Source organism: Carcharhinus amblyrhynchos, chromosome 9 (assembly GCF_965287045.1).
Source record: "Carcharhinus amblyrhynchos chromosome 9, sCarAmb.v2.hapA, whole genome shotgun sequence".
NCBI lineage: Eukaryota > Metazoa > Chordata > Chondrichthyes > Carcharhiniformes > Carcharhinidae > Carcharhinus > Carcharhinus amblyrhynchos.
The window spans coordinates 109365748-109383553 of NC_137332.1; the positions used below are offsets into that span (position 1 = coordinate 109365748).

The following is a 17806-nucleotide window of genomic DNA, read 5'->3' on the forward strand; positions in this document are numbered from 1 at the left end:
AGCTGGAGTACTGTGTGCCGTTTTGGTCGCCGCACTTGCACAAGGATATTTTGGCCTTAGAGGGAGTGCAGAGGAGGTTGACTAGGCTGATACCGGAGTTGAGGGGGTTGGACTATGAACAGAGACTAAATAGACTGGGTCTGTACTCGTTGGAGTTTAGAAGGATGAGGGGGGATCTTACAGAGACGTATAAGATAATGAAAGGGATGGATAGGGTAGAGGTAGAGAGATTCTTCCTGCTCGGAAAGGATAGCAGGACTAGAGGGCACAGCCTCAAGATAAGTGGGGGGGCGGTGGGGGGGGGCAGTTTAGAACGGAGTTGAGGAGGAACTTCTTCACTCAAAGGATGGTGAATCTCTGGAATTCTCTGCCTGTTGAAGTGGTGGAGGCTACCTCGCTAAATATATTTAACTCATGGGTAGATAGGTTTTTGACAGACAAGGGAATTAAGGGTTATGAGAAAGCAGGAAAGTGGAACTGATTCACTTCAGATCAGCCATGATCTTATTGAATGGTGGGGCAGACCCGAAGGGCTAGATGGCCTACTCCTGCTCCTATTTCTTATGTTCTTATGTTCTTATTCTGTTTGCACTATCAGTCATCTGTTTTGTATCAAATGCTACATGCATTCAGATACAGGCTTCTGGCCTTTTATTATTTTTGTAGCACCTAGTCTTATCTGCAGATACAATCCTAGATTTCTACTTCCTGATGCTTCTTGTCACAGTCTGTTTACTTATCGCCCTTGCCTTCTCTCTATATTTTGGTGGACCACATCTTCTCAAATTTGACTCGTTTACTGCATAGTTCTGACACAGCTTTACCCCAGGTTCTTCCACCACCCATTCCTCTATGAAATTATCACAAGAAGAATATCCAGTGGGGTGTAGGTTAGATGGATTACCCATGGTAACTACTTGGCATTACAGGGAGAGTCATCCCCAATAAGATGCCTTTTCACAGAGTTGGTGCAGGGTCACTGGACTGAATGACCTCCTTCTAAACTGGAGGAATTCTATGGTTCACAGACGTGGTTACACGATTGGTACATGATTAGAGCCAGGTTTAAATGCCCCCTTCCCCCTCTTGAGCAATGTCTCTCTCCCTCTCTCATATCTCCCTTCCTTGTTCTCTCTGCCTCCCTTCCCCAACTCTTTCTCAACAATCGGTTTATCATTCTTCCTCATCCCTCCATCTCGCACGCTCTACCTCCACTCTCTCTGTCTCTCCATTACCTTACTCTCCAGTCTCCCTAATCCACTGACTCGCCTTCTCCAACCAACTTTGTTCCTCTTCTGAACCCTTTCTCTCTCTCTCTCTCTCTCTCTCTATTCACCCCCTCTCTCTAAATCACTGACTGTGTTATTTTAACTTTCCCCCCAGCTCCAGCCTCTCTGACTCTGGATCCGAACACAGCGCATCCCCGGCTCATCCTGTCTGAGGACCGGACCAGTGTGAGACTCGGAGACAAACAGCAGCCGCTCCCTGACACCCCGGAGAGGTTTAATTACTGGGAATGTGTCCTGGGATCAGAGGGATTCACATCAGGGAGACATTACTGGGTGCAGCAGGCGACGGTGCAGAGGGACCTCGGGGTCCTTGTGCATGAGTCGCAAAAACCCAGCTTGCAGGTGCAGCAGGTGGTCAGGAAGGCGAATGGGATGCTGGCCTTCATAGCGAGGGGGATTGAATATAAAAGTAGGGAGGTCTTGCTGCAGCTGTATAGGGCATTGGTGAGGCCGCAGCTGGAGTACTGTTTTGGGCGCCGTACTTACGCAAGGACATTTTGGCCTTGGAGGGAGTGCAGAGGAGGTTTACTAGGCTGATGCCGGAGTTGAGGGGGTTGAGCTATGAGGAGAGGCTGAATAAAGTAGGCTTGTACTCGTTAGAGTTTAGAAGAATGAGGGGAGATCTCATTGAGACGTATAAGATGATGAATGGGATGGATAGGATAGAGGTGGAGAGACTCTTCCCGCTCAGAAAGGACAGTAGGACTAGGGGGCACAGCCTCAAGATAAAGGGGGGGTGGTTTAGAACAGAGTTGAGGAAGAACTTCTTCACTCAAAGGGTGGTGAATCTCTGGAATTCTCTGCCCGTTGAAGTGGTGGAGGCTGCCTCGCTAAATATTTTTAAGACGCGGGTTGATGGGTTTTTGATAAGAGAGGGGATTAAGGGTTATGGGGAGAGGGCGGGAAAGTGGAACTGAGCCACGACAGATCAGCCATGATCTTATTGAATGGCGGGGCAGGCTCGAAGGGCCAGATGGCCTACTCCTGCTCCTATTTCTTATGTTAGGTGGAGGTGGGGGAGAAGACAGAGTGGATCGTGGAAATTGTCCCAGAATCTGCGGACGACGGAAAGAAAATTGACCCCAAACTGGAGATGGGATACTGGATTGTAAAGGGAGTCTCGGAAGAGATTATTTTGCCTCCCCCTCCCCATCACCCCGAGTGTGAATCCCCGGAAGATCGGGGTTTCCCTGGACTATGAGGGTGGACAGGTGTCATTTTACAATGCGGACAACATGTCCCATCTCCACACTTTCACCCACACTTTCACTGAGAGAATCTTTCCCATCTTCAATCCGGGATGGAATATCTGGGAAACTCGGCGCCGCTGACAATCTGCGGGATTAAAGGTCTCTAACAGATCCATCCCATAATTTCACACCGTCTCCCTGCCTCCTGCCAGCTGTAAACTGATGAGTGTGAGTCTCAGTCACCGGTTAACATTCCGGGTATAAACCCTGTAACTGAGAACTGAAAGATCAGCAAGGAGCTCTGTAGGGCTGGGGAAAGAAGGGAGGGGAGAGGAGATACAAATAGAAGCTCCATTGTCGAGAGGAACTTACTGGTTTGAATGAGCTGTGAACTGCAGGAACCCGGTGACCTTCCTGACTGTAATATTGCTCTAAAGGCAGCAGGTGGCGAAAGATCACCGTGTTTGAAACGAATCCGCGCAATGATTCTCAAACTGGGGCCTGGGAGTCTTTCCAATGAATAAATTCCCTGGGGTGTGCACGGGGGAGAGAGAGAGAGAGAAAACACGGTGGTCAAAGTGAAATGAATAAAATAACTCGTCAAGTTCCCAGGAGTTAGTAAAAGCAAATTACTGCAAATGCTGGAATCTGGAACCGAAAGAGAAAATGCTGGAAAATCTCAGCAGGTCTGGCAGCATCTGTATGGGGAGAAAAGAGCCAATGTTTCGAATCCAAATCCACCCTTTGCCGAAGCTAAAAGGGATTTTAGTCTCAGAAGTTAGTCCTGCATGATCAGCTGTCAGGTTTTCTATCCCAAACTTCCAGCATTCTCTCCTTTCTTCAGGATGACGGACATTTCAGCTGCACGGTTTTCAGCGGCGAGCCTGACATTGATTTTGGGGAGGAGGGGAAGGGGCGGGGGGTAGTGGGAGAGCAGCTGCTGCTGCGATACTCGGCAGTGAACAAGTGCTGTTATCATGCTGCCTGGCCTGCTGAGTAATCCCATCATTTTCTGTTTATATTAATCTCCAGTTGGTTTGTTTCTTGTAATTGTGATAAAGCTTTCTACCTAACTGGCTTCAAACTCTCAGCATGGTTCAATAATATAAATACGTTGCATGAATAAATAACACTGACAAACTGGACTGATACAGTTTGTAAATTTTGTTAAATTATTTTAATAATTAAATATTAATGAAATACAATTCTGTAAATTTTGCCCAGAATGTCGTGATCAACTGTGTAATTTTAATAAAATTGCGAGAAAGGGAACTCTTCCTTTTTGTACATTTAAATGCAAATACAAGCTTACTTTGTAATTATTCAGCTATATAACTGATGTGGCTTTGCTGTGAGTACTGATTTGACAGTCTCTTTGTATTGATAATGATGTGTGAACTGATGGGATGTGTATGACATTAATAAATAATGTTTAACCAGAAGAAAATCAGTTCAGTTGCTGCAGTAGAGTATTAGTGGAGTTACAGTTAGCATTTACCTCTGGTTTGTCTGGTCTGTCTCATTGCTGTCCACATCAATGAAATAATCTCTATATCGCTAGTATGTGATTGCAATTTTAAATTAGAAATACTTCTCTGTTTTCTGCAATTTGTCATATTTGGGTCCCATGTGACCAGACAGAATTTCCCTGTTGGTCACTTCCTCCCACCCCTACCCCAGGCAGGTGGGTTCTGCACTGCACTCTGCACTGATAAACTCCAGGGAGGGGGAACTGTGTGAGGAATCCCTAGTGAGGGTGATGCTGAATGGAAACTGGGGGAACTATCCAGTGCCAGTCTTCCTAAAACTCAGGTGACTGTCAAAATGATGGCCGGCATGATGGCACAGTGCTTAGCACTGTGCCAGGGACCCGGGTTTGATTCCTGGCTTGGGTCACTGTTTGTGCAGAGTTTGCACATTCTCCTCGTGTCTGCGTTGGTTTCCTTTAGTGCTCCAGTTTCCTCCCATCTTCCAAAAGACCTGTACTTAGGTGGAATGGCCATGCTAATTTGCCTCTTAGTGTCAGGAGGACTAGCTAAGGTGAGTAAATACATGGGGTTATGGGGAAAAGGCCTCGGTGAGATTGTGGTCGGTGCAGAGTCGAAAGGACGAATGGCCTCTGAAGGATTCTATGATTCTTATCAAATTTAAAGCATTACTGCAACAGGGTGCACGTTATGATTCTTAATTTTCTTTATAATTTATGTTGGCGATCCATAATTCTGTTTGAAAAGGGATTCTTTGTTCAACGATGTCAGAGAAACATTCCAATTTTCAAGCAATTTTCTTTTCTCCAGAGATAACATATTCATCATTAAATCATCATAAATTGGGATGGCATATAATGGTTAGAACTGTTGTGTCACAGGGACATAGGTTTGACTCCTGCCTCGGGTCACTGTGTCTATTCTCCCCATGTCTGCGTGGGTTTCCTCCCACAGTCCGGAAGACACGCTAGTTAGGGTCATTGGCCATGCTAAATTCTCCTTCAGTGTACCCGAGCAGGTGACCAGGGGATTTTCACAGTAATTTCATGTAAGCCTATATGTGACACTGATAAATAAACTTAAATCCAGGAAGTAGAAACTAAACACATTGTTTGTATCATTTGCTTGTATTTCCAGTGTCCAGACTGTTATTATTGCGTCCCTTCAAAACTCATTTGGATGGAGCCTCTGGCTGGAGTGATAGTTTCCCGGAAATGATACGCTGGTTTTCAGCCATCACTACTCAGGTAATGTCCTGAGATGAACAGCGGGAATCAGACCTACTTCACTTGTGAAGAGAGGGGATATGATAAATTCAGAAGACACAAAAGGTGGAAATCGGTTTTTGATTTGATTTGATTTATTATTGTCACATGTATTGGCATACAGTGAAAATATTTGTTTCTTGCGTGCTATACAGACAAAGCATACTGTTCATAGAGAAGGAAATGAGACACCATATTATTGTTACACTCATAGCTAGGGTATGGAGAAATAGCAACTTAATGCAAAGTAGATCCATTCAAAGTCTGATGACAGCAAGGAAGAAACTGTTCTTGATTTGGTTTATAAGTGACACCAGACTTTCCTGATGGAAGGGAAGGTAGAAGACAGTATGTCCAGCGTGTGTGGGGTCCTTAGTTATGGTGGCTGCTGTGCGGGAAGTGTAGACAGAGTCAATGGATGGGAGGCTGGTTTGTGTGATAGATTGGGCTACACTCATGACCTTTTGTAGTTCCTTGTGGTCTTGGGAGACTGTAAGAAATATACAATAAATGGCAGACCCTTCAAAGCAGAAGCCATACCAAGCTGTGATATGACCAGAAAGAATGCTTTCTATGGTGCATCTGCAAAAGTTGGTGAGGGTCTTAGAGGACATTCCAAATTTCCTTAGTCTTCAGAGCAAGTAGAGACTTTGTGCCTCTTTAAGCTCTCTGGGAGTGTTCATTGTGTGGAGCTGATGTAGTTGATTCTCTCTCAAGACAGGGTCCTTCCAGATAACTTAATAACAAAGTCTGCTCAACAAAGATATGCCACCTATGCTGGTACAGGAAATATAAGTGACTGGCATTACAAAACCTTGGAGCATCATTGAATATTAGAAGGAAGCTCTTAATAATGGTATTCGCACAACAGAGATGTATGGGCAAATTCAGGAATGCAGGAGAAAGCAGTCTGGGGACAGGTGAGAAATGATAAAGGCAAACAGTGACTTGTGGGTCGAGTGATAAGAATAATTGAGTCTAAATACATTATTAAAATTAAGAAATAATGGGAGCTTGTCAGAAGGCACAGTGATAATCTTGCGAGCATTCATTCATATGTAAACATGAAAACTCAGTTGGGGGAAACATAGCCAAGTGGAAGAGTTCATAGAATATCTTTGGGGTACTTTCTGAAAACCTGCTCTGGAACCAACCAGACAGCATGTTGTACTACACTTGATATTGTGCAATGGGGTGGGACTATTTCATGATCTCATAGGCTCTGGTTGGCAGTGATCAAAATACGTTTGAACTTTACATTCAACTTGAGGGAGAGAAGGGTGGACCCAAGACTAGTACTTTAAATTTAAATATGATTGGGAAGGCATGAAAGCAGAGAAAGTGAACCGGAAAATGGGTTAAAGAGATAGATCAATAGAGATGCAGTACAGAACTTCAAGGGATATTTCAGAATAGTCCATTCCCTTTGAAATAAAAACAACATTCCATTTGTCATTCCTATTGTTAGCTGAACTTGCGTGCTAGCTTTTTATTTATTTAGGCATGAGGACACCCAAATCCCTTTGTGATAAATAACAAACCTGTTATTCTCTCTTTAATGGTGAAGGAGATTGTCATCGACTTCAGAAAGCATAAAGAAGAACATGACTGCGTCCAGATCAATGGGGATGAAGTAGAAAGGGTCGGGAGATTCAAATTTTTAGGCGTTCAGGTCACCAACAACCTGTCCTGATCCCCCCCATGCTGACACTATAGTTAAAAAAGCCCACCAACGCCTCTACTTTCTCAGAAAACGAAGGAAATTTGGCATGTCAGCTACGACTCTCACCAACCTTTACAGATGCACCATAGAAAACATTCTTTCTGGTTGTATCGCAGCTTGGTATGGCTCCTGCTCTGCTCAAGACCGCAAGGAACAACGAAGGGTTCATACCCGGAATACGAAATACGGAATATGGATTTCAGTAAGGCATTTGACAAAGTCCCTCGTGGTAGGTTGGTAGAAAAGGTTAAGGCTCATGGAATACGAGGCCAGGTATCTAGGTGGGTTGAGAACTGGCTTGCTTAGAGGAGACAGAGAGTAGTAGTGGAGGGGTCCTTTTCAAGCTGGAGGTCTGTCACTAGCGGTGTGCCGCAGGGCTCAGGACTGGGACCTCTGCTCTTTGTAGTATATATAAATGACTTGGAAGAGGGAGTAAGTGGTGTGATCAGCAAATTTGCAGATGACACTAAGATGGCTGGATTGGCGGGCGGTGAGGAGCAGTGTCTGGCAATGCAACGGGATATTGATAGGCTGGTATATTGGGCAGATATATGGCGAATGGTGTTTAATCCTGATAAATGTGAGGTGATGCAATTTGGCCGGAATAATGTAGGGGGGACTTATATGATAAAGAGTAAGCCTATAAAGAGTATAGAAATGCAGCGAGACCTGGGGGTGCAAGTGCATAAGTCTTTGAAGTTGGCAGTACAAGTGGAGAAGGTTGTGAAGAAAGCCTATGGTATGTTAGCCTTTATAGGAAGGGGTATAGAATATAAGAGCTGGAGTCTAATGTTGCAGTTGTATAGGACGTTGGTTAGGCCGCATTTAGAGTACTGCGTCCAGTTCTGGTCGCCTTACTACCGGAAGGACGTGGAGACTCTGGAGAGAGTGCAGAGGAGGTTTACCAGGATGTTGCCTGGTATGGAAGGACTGAGTTATGAGGAAAGATTGAGCAAATTGGGGCCGCTTTCCCTTGAAAGACGGCGACTGAGGGGGGATCTAATAGAGGTACATAAGATTATGAAGGGTATAGATGGAGTAAACAGAGGTAAGCTATTTCCTATGTTAGAGACACACAGTACGAGGGGCCATGGGCTTCAGGTGAGGGGGGAGAGGTATAACACAGATATTAGAGGGAGGTTTTTCACACAGAGGGTAGTGGGGGTATGGAATGCTCTGCCAAGTAAGGTGGTGGAGGCAGGCATGCCTCCAGAAGTTGTTTAAGAGTAACTTAGACAGGCACATGAGTGGGTTGGAGATGGGAGGATATAGGAGATTGTTTTAAATAAGGTTCATTAGCATTGGGACGTCCCTGGTAATGTAAATGGATATGGTATGATAATAACGTTTTTCTCTTTTAATTCACAGGCTTTAAGTCGGTCCACCTTGTTGTCCAACAAGGGGCATACACGCGATGGGTCATACTTGGTCTGCTCTTGAATGTTCGAGAGTGGCCTAGTGCTTCATGTCATTAGTGTGTGCTTAAACTGGACCAGATGCTGGGCAACACGACAGCTCAGTGACTATCACCGTTTGCTGTGCAGACACATGGATTTGGGCCAGTGTCTGTGGGAGTTTGCGCATTCTCCCTATGCTTGCGTGGGTTTTCTTCGGGTGCTCCGGTTTCCTCCCACACCCCAAAGATGTGCTATTAGGCTGATTGGAAGTAATAAATTGTCCCTAAATTAGTTTCCCTCAATGTGGATTGCCATAAAACAATAGATAAGGGTCATGGGTGGAGGGGGGGACGGGTAATGTTAAAATGGCAGCGCGGGCTCGTTGGGCCGAAGGGCCTGTTTCCCGGGCTGTTTTTGTTCTTTGTTCTTTTTTGTTCTTTGTTCTTAATACTAACCTGGCTTCATAGAATTCCTAATGTGCAGCAGGAGGCCATTTGGTTCATCCAGTCTGCAATGATAACTGTCCCATCTAAGCACTATTCCCATAACCCCACATATTTACCCTGACATGAAGGGGCAATTTAGCATGACCAATACACCTAATCTGCACAGCTTGGAACCAGAGCACCTTGGTGGAATCTCACGTAGACACCGCAAGAATGTGCAAACTCCACGCAGGCAGTTATTCAAGGCTGAAATTGAACTGGGACCCTGGCGCTGTGAGACAGCAGTGCCAACCACTGTGCCACGATGCCACTCTTCTCCCTCTCCACCTGTAAATGAGACCCACACCATTAGTTTCCAGCTGGCAGGAGGCAGGGAGTCGGTGTGAAATTATGGGATGGAGCTGTTAGAGACCTTTAATCCCGCAGATCGTCAGTGGGGCGAAGTTTTTCCCATTCTCATTAGCTCCAGGATCAAAGATGGGAAAGATTCTCTCAGTGAAAGTGTGGGTGAAAGTGTGGAGATGGGACATGTTGTCCGCATTGTAAAATGACACCTGTCCACCTTCATAGTCCAGGAAAACCCCAATCTTCCGGGGATTCACACTCAGGGTGAGCAGAGTACCTTGGGGTGAGATGGCAGCAAAATAGTCCCTTCCAAATTCCAACCACACAGTCCAGTATCCAGCTTCAGGGCTCAGGTTGATTTCACCTTTCCTAGTACCAAGTTCTCCGGCCACTCCCACCTCCCACTCTGTCTTCTCCCCCACCTCTACCTCCCAGTAATGTCTCCCTGATGTGAATCCCTCTGATCCCAGGACACAGAGACCAGGATCAAACCTCTCCGGGGTGTCAGGCAGCAGCTGCCGTTTGTCTCTGAGTCTCACACTGGTCCGGTCCTCAGACAGGATGAGCCAGGGATTCGCTGTGTCCGGATCCAGAGTCAGAGAGGCTGGAGCTGGGGGAAAATTAGAATAACACAGTCGGATTGAAAAGTTGGTTGGAAATACCAACGTTGACAATGCATGGGGGGTTAGGGAGGGAGAAGATAGTGGAGAGGAGAGCAGGAGAGGTGAATGAAAGATTATAGTGGAGGTAAGGAAGAGACTGAGTTGTGAGGAGGGCAGACAGAAAGAATTAGGAAGGTGAGTGGCTGTAAGGAGGAATGTACTACAGTGGTGGGGTGCAGAATGAGGAAGCTAGGAGTGACGAGGGATGAAAAAAATGACAGGACCAGGTAGCCGGATATCAGCAAGCCGGGGAGGTAGAGCGCAGACTGCAGCTGGAGTGCACAAGAGCGTAGCAGAGATTGGGAAGTAGAGTTGGAGCGGATGAGATGAGAGAAATTGCATGAAGGAGAAAAAGCCCTGGATGCACAGTCAGGAAAGACAGTGAAAGAAGGGGAGGAAGATTGTAGGGGAAAGGAGATACACCAGGATGAGCAGGATAGAGAAAGGAATGAGGAGTGTGTACAGGGGTAGGGGCTGTGAGTGCGAGGTGAAAGGGTGACAGAGATTGGCAGGTGGTGTAGAGAATGTGGGAGCCGGGGATTTCAAAGGGAGAGACTTTGCAGGAGTGGGGAGTTGGGGTGGAGGTGGGGGAGACACGGGGGAGATGTAGATAGAGGAACAGAGAAAACATGGGAAATTGGGTGACCGTCAGAGAGCGGAGAAAGGGAAATAGTGGGAGCCATGGAGAGTGAGAGCGGTGGGGGGGATTAAAAAAAGAAAGTAAGTGGGCGAAGAGGAAGCAGAATTGGGAGCAGAAGAGGGGATCATAGAGTCATAGATTTTTACAGCACTATAAGAGGCCGTTGGCCCATCGCATCAGTGTCAACCATCAAAAACCTATCAATTCTAATCCCATCTTCCAACATTTGCTCCAAAGCTTTGTGTCCTTTGACATTTCAAGTGTTCATCTAAATGTTTGTTAAACATGAGTCCAGTAGTGGAATCACATCTAGTGTTGTTAGGGATCAAATCAGGAACTCCAAGTATATTGTGAAGTTAGACTAGACCCCAACTATTTTGATCTTGGCATTAATTGTGAGCATAAAGTGTTTCATTCCAGGCGTGATTCTATTGACCCATGTGGAAGATTTTATTAAAATGAACTTTATTTAACAATATAGTTTACCTATAACAACAATAATTAGCATGTCTTTTACCCACTGAAATACCTAAACATTACAAAATATAATTCTGAACCACTAGCCCATCTCTGTGAGTTCCAATTTCAATAATATTCCTCATTGACGTAAACTATTCTCCAAAATCAGTTAGCAAACAACAGGCTTAGGTGCAGTATGTGAACTGTTAGTCCTCAAACTCCAAAATACAAGTGGAGGGAGGTACTTATTTTCTGGCAGGTCCAATTCTTCAATCATCAGAGAGAGAGAGAGAAGAACTTCTACTCCTTGGAAATCCAAACAGACAACTGACTGTTTTTTACCCCTCCATAAGCCTAGCTCCTGCCTTTAGCACACAATGTGCTCTTGTCTATCAAACTAATTAAACCTTACTCCTGAAACTGTAGGGGACAACCCAAAAAATAAACAAAACTGCATTAGCTCGGTTTAAAACAAAAACCCCATTATCTAGGGTCAATCATGGTGCTGCATTCTCAGCACGTGGGCTACCCATTGCAGACAAATCGGCACCATAATCACAGCTGAAATTTAAAACATTCCCTTCACAAGAAGAGTGGTATAGCTGCATTTCTTAAATGCAAAGTATTATCACAAAGTTAAAAATTATGATCTGACATTCAAAAGCAAAGGCTGGTTGGCTGTGGTCAATAAACTGCCTATAACAAACAGCCAAACAGATATACTGCTTGATACAATTCACCCATTATCAGGATGTATGGCCTATATACCTGGTGTTGAACTGACACTATAATGCTCACAGGAGGGGGACTTATTTTTTTCTTACTGCTGCCCACTGCTCTTTCCTCTTCCCTCTTGGATCCAGGTGTATAATCATGCCAGTACCTTACTGGTGGACTTGGTGTATTTCCTCTCTTTATCCCCCTGCCCCAGAAGCACAGAACAGGCTCTGGCAGTACAAACCCATGGAAAACTGGACAGCAATATCTTACTGAAGCTGAATCCTTAGAAATGGAGTGGGCCTTTCATCAAGTTCTTAGCGCAAGCAATGATCTCACTAATCCACAATCTCTTCAATAGGATCAATAAATAACCCTGGTTCCACCTAATCTGCCTTTTCATTCTCCGTGGTCTAAGTTTGAAGCTATCCCTACTGCATTGTTGACTCTGTGAATGTGTTAAACTTACAAATGTTTATCTTCTCGCCAGTGTTTTAACCATTGAATATTTCAGTAAGATTCCCAAGCCCTTCCCTTCTCCAACTCAGACTCATCATTTCTGCCCCTCGTCTTGACTAAGAGAACTATTTTAACCAAATAGATTAACTGTTTGTTGACACATGCTCCCTAGAATGTCTATTTCTTTTCCTGATAATAATAAAAATAATACCCAGGACTCCAAATAGCAACAGTACAATCTCCTCTAGAAATCTGATTTAACATCCTGAGATTGGTGTTCTATCCTCTGGTTATACAGATCCCTTCACTGCTTAGACACACAGTGCTGATGGCTTCAGACACTTACCCAGCGGAACCCACAGAAAAGAAATTGTAAGAATGGACAGTCTCCTAAGGATCGATAACTGGAAATGTGAGTATTTAATCTGGAGCCTTGGAGCTTCTTTAGTATTTTCACAATCTCATTGATAGTGAGGAAAATTAACATAATAAGTTTACCAGGACTGATGGAGTTTATCATTTCTCTCCAGGCTGTGTATTGCAAAGGACCTTTGAACTTTCCAATCGATAGGGCAGCATTAGCAACTGAGAGCTTGCTAAATTCCTCTGAATTCCTGTAAGTATTAAATACTTGACATTATGAATTCATCCTGGTTGGAATATTTTGAAAATGGTTTAAATATTCAAGTTATACTAGTTTCTTTCAACATTTTTAACCAGGAAGGAAATTCATAACACTTTTCTCAGTGAAAGAACAAAGAAAATAAAGTACAGCAAAGGAACAGGCCCATCGGCCTTCCAAGCCTGCACCAATCATGGTGCCTGCCTAAGCGTAAACAATATGCACTTACGGAGTCCGAATCCTGCCAGTCCGATCCTATTCATGTATTTGCCCAGTTGCCCCTTAAATGCTGCTATCGTATCTACTCCCACCACCTCCCCAGGCAACATGTTCCAGGCATTCACCACCCAATGTATAAAAAACTAGCCTTGCACATCTCCTCAAAACTTTTCCTCACGCACCTTAAACCTATGTCCTCTCGTACTTGACTATTCTACCCTAGGAAAGAGCATCTGACTATCCCATCTGTCCATGCCACTCATTAACTTATAGATCTCTGCCAGGTCACCCCCTCAACCTCCATCATTCCTGTGAGAACAAAGCGAGTTTATCCAACCTCTCCTTATAGGTAATACTGTCCGGACCAGGCAACATCCTGGTAAACCTCTTCTGTACCCTCTCCAAAGCATCCACATCCTTCTGGTAGTGTGGTGACCAGAATTGTAAACAATATTCTAAATGAGGCCTAACTAAGGTTCTGTACAGCTGCAGCATGACCTGCCAATTTTTATACTCAATGCCAACCGATAAAGACAAGCATGATGAATGCTTTCTTGACTACCTTATCTACCTGCTTTGCAGATCTCTCTGCATGTCACTACTCCGAAGTGTTCTTCCATTTACTGTATAATTCCTACATGAATTGGACCTTCCAAAATGCATTATCTCCCGCTTGCCCAGATTAAACTCCATTCGCCATTTCTTTGCCCAAGTCTCCAACCGATCTATATCTTGCTATATCTTCTGACAATCCTCTTCACTGTCTGAAACTCCATCAATTTTTACTAATTAGACCAGCTATATTGTCCTCCAAATCATTTTTATATACGACACTCAACAATGATCCCAGAACTGATCCCTGTAGAACACTGCTAGTCACAGCCTTCCATTCAGAAAAGCACCCCTCTACTGCTACCCTCTATCTCCTATGGCTAAACCAGTTCTGTATCCATCTTGCCAGCTCTCCGCTGATCCCGTGTGATTTCACCTTTCTTACCAGTCTATCATAACTTGTCAAAGGCTTTACTGAAGTCCACATATACAACATCCACTGCCTTTCCCTCATCTATCATCTTCGTTAAGTCCTTGAAAAACTTGATTAAGTTAGTGAAGCGTGACGTCCACTTCACAAAACCATGCTATGTATCACTAATAAGTCCATTTGTTTCCAAATGTGAATAAATCCTGTCCCTCAGAATCTTTTCCAATAATTTCACGACCACTGATGTAAGGCTTACCGGCCTACAATTTCCTGGATTATCCCCGCTGCCCCTCTTAATGGAACAACACTGGGTATCCTCCAGTCCTCTGAAACTTCACCAGTAGCCAATGAAGATACAAAGATCTCTGCCAAGGCCCCAACAATTTCCACTCTTGCCTCCCTCAGTGTTCTGGGGTAGATCTCAAAGGGTCCTGGGGACTTATCTACTTTAATGTAGCCAACTCCGAAGAGTTAAAGTAAAGAACTTGCCCTACCTTCTCTTCTGATGAACCTCCATCTGAAAGAAATCAAAAGAGTGAGGATGATAGTAACAGCTTTCAAGAGGGTATAAACAGACTGGAGAAATGAACTGGCACAGCACCAAAGTGTAAAGTATGGATTTCGGAAGGAAGGCTAAGCTGGGACTGGACATCAGTCCCGTTCACAGACACTGAGCGGAAAATTTTCTTAAACAATGATTAAGGGGAGGTTCTCTGATCTTGATGTGCCTGGTGCAGATTGCACTGATCCTGGAGAATAGCGTGTGGGTCTAAAAATTGGGATTGCACCTGGCACTAAACTGTGATTCCTTTCTAATGGCATAAACCGAATTGATCCCACAATGGGCGTGTGGCGGCTTTGCAAGAGATTGACTGGATTTCAGTCCCATTTATGAGTTTGGGGCATGATTGTATGCCCTCCTGGAAGACTCCCACCTGTCTGGTGGGAAGTCGCACAGGTACGAATCACTACTGGTCTCTATTAGCGGAGACCTGGCGTGATGGTCACCCAAGAGGGATTCAGGCGTATGGCCAGACAGTGCTTATTGTGTGGTGCCCACTTGGTGCATTGGCATGTCCATCAGACACCCCAGGACAGGCCACAGCAATTCCAGTTGGGCACTGCCAGTGTACAGTTTGGGCACCACCAGTGGCAGTGCTGAGGGGGTGGGGCCTGAGTGGGGGTCATGACGGACAGGGTGTGTAGGGGGGTGTCTGATGGCTGGCTAGACGAGGAGGATCTGGCGGTGTTTGTGCAGGTTTTGGAACATGAAGACAGTCATGACGGGGAGATGTCAGCGGTCATTATGGGATGTAAGTCAGGGATGAGGCAGGGGGATGCATTGGCAGGTCTCCGATGCTCTGACGATGGTAACACATGGCGGGGATGGGGTGGGAAATATGCTGCCAATGGGGTGGGGGACCAGATGTCCATGGAGATGGAGGGAGTCTCCCACTGCACTGTGAGATTGGGGTGTCCTTGCAAAATGGTGACCGAGCCAGGCTCACCAAGATGTTTAGGACCAGCGGGAAACTCCCAACTCTTCAAAAAAGTGACTGAGTGTTGAAGGATGGCAGAGTGAGCGCTCCTGAGAGGTCAGCACAGGTCACTTCATTATCCTCACCATGATAACATTTGGAAATATTTTGGGAAAACTCTGCCCAAGTGTCATTTTGGTTGAGAAAATTAACGGGCTGGTGTGCCAGCCACAAATCAAATCACAAGCTTCCCACACTTGAGTCATTTTTGGGGAAAGCAGTGAATTTTGCATTGGTTCTGAGAAGGTGTGGGTTTTAAATACAGCGTCTGGGCATTGGGGCCCTCCCAATGGGTCTCCTTTCATGCTGTGTGCCTCACGACCCCTTCACTACTCCCTCTTTCTTTTCCACCTTTAGGGTCCCCATCAAACCCCAACTTCCTTGGCACTGTCCCCAGACCCTGGCAGGGCCACCCAGCAGTGCCCACCTAGCTTGTCCAGGTTGGAACTGCCAGGCAGGCACTGACCAGCCATGTCCCCAACCAGCTAGGGACTTCAATGGCCTCCGAACTCTCCACTCCCACCCATCGCTCTTACATCTTATGCCATTAATGATTATGGTGATTCCACAGAGTTAGACTGTAGATTACAGTTAATTCTGTAATAGCAAAATGTTCCCAGTTACAGAAAAATCAGTTTAATTGTGCATTTGCACAGCTCACAGTGACTTCACAGTGTGAAGTTTCCCTGAACTGAGCCACAATATATTCCCTCACCTTCAGAAATATCAGCTCGTCTTTTTGCTCCATCTGTTTCTGCAACTTTGAGAGTTTCTCCTCAATAGAATTGAAATTCTCCTGAATCTCTTGAAGGTTTCTCTCCATTGATTCTAGAATCCTCTCCTCTTCTTCCCTGAGATCTCTGAGTAATCGCTGCTCTTTCTCAGTGAGAATCTGATGCATTTTAGTGAACTCAGATGTGATGTGGGTCTGCAGACTGCTCGACTGTTCCTACTCAATGAAATGTGAAACATAATTAATGTCCCGCGATAAAGGGAACAAAATTAACCGAGATCCCAGAAAATCAGCACAGGGAGACCTTACCCTAACTTCAGAAATCTTCCATTTCTGTTTCTGTTCCGTTTCTAGAACTGCCAATTTCCTCTCTATGAGAGAATCTAAGGTAGATTTCAGCTGATCCTGGGGTTGGGAGAAAAAAAATCATAGGATGAAAGCGTCAAACCATGAAAATGTGTTTAAACTATCAGCTTATAACATTACCTTGTGGATTTCAACAGCTTCTTTAATTGGCGTGAAATTATGAGATTTGTGTTCCCACGAATCTCTACAAATCAGACAGATCAATTCCTTGTCAGTTTCACAAAACAGCTTCAGTTCTTCCTGATGTTTCTCACAGTGAAGTTTACTTTCCTTCTCTTTCGGATTCAGCTCTAATCTTCGAGCTTTCTCGGCCAGATTCGCTAAGGCCCGATTTACCCTGAAGTTTCTTTCCAGAAACTCCTCTCTACATTCCGGGCAGGAGTTTATCTCCTTCTTTTCCCAACACTGGGTGATACAGGAGCGGCAGAAGTTGTGTCCACAATCCAGTATTATCGGTTCAACGAAGAAATCGAGACAAATGGGACAAATTGTCTCCTCGGTCAAACTCAGGACCTGTTGTCTGGAAGCCATGTTCACTCTCAGCACTTCCTGATTCCAACCAGCTTTAATTTCAGTGTGACTGCATTCCTGAACACTTTCAGTCTGGTGATTTCCAGATCAAGTTCACCGCAATATTGTTGTTCAAAACTGATTTTTGTCTTTTTGATTTTTTTTTCAAAAGGAGAATAAAAGCTTCTTGAAGGTGTTGAATGACGACCCAAGTTTGAACACGTAGGGTAATCAATCACAGACCACGAGAGCGAAGTCCGCAGGGAGTTGGCAGTCAGCAGTACATAGACAGAAAGGGAGAAGTTGGAGGTGGGCAGGATCGAGGTTCCATTACATTTTCCTCCAGTTTGAACCGTTGCCAAAACAAACCATATTCTGTAAATAATTTAATTTAAAGACTAACTTAAAGACACATTGCTATGAATGTCATAGAATACTACAGTGCAGAAGGAGGCCATTTGACCCATCAAGCCTGCACCAACCACAATTTCACCTAGCTCTTATCCCCACAACCCCATGCATTTACTGTAGCTACTTTCCCTGACACTAGGGCAATTTAGCATGGCCAATCCACCTAACCTGCACATCTTTGGACTGTGGGAGGAAACCAGAGCACCCGGCGGAAAACCACGCAGACACGGAATGTGCAAACTACACCCAGACAGGGACCCAAGCCAGGAATCGAACCCAGGTCCCTGGCGCTGTGAGACAGCAGTGCTAACCACTGTGCCAATGTACTGCTCTAATGTCAAGGAGA

General features: G+C 45.0%; 2 protein-coding genes across 2 annotated transcripts in view; one reads left to right on the forward strand and one right to left on the reverse strand.

Annotated features, from left to right (window-relative positions):
• Positions 1-17806, forward strand: part of LOC145348688 (uncharacterized) — a 68052-nt gene that overhangs the window by 19364 nt on the left and 30882 nt on the right. The gene's annotated exons all lie outside the window — the stretch shown is intronic.
• On the reverse strand, positions 7851-17070 carry LOC145348180 (zinc-binding protein A33-like). The gene is made up of 6 exons (XM_080196370.1): positions 16660-17070; positions 16483-16578; positions 16156-16389; positions 14397-14419; positions 12578-12693; positions 7851-9752 (listed from the first exon to the last, which is right to left on the reverse strand). Exons 1-6 carry the CDS (start codon positions 17068-17070, stop codon positions 9202-9204), a joined length of 1431 nt encoding a protein of 476 aa, XP_080052496.1. The 3' UTR covers positions 7851-9201.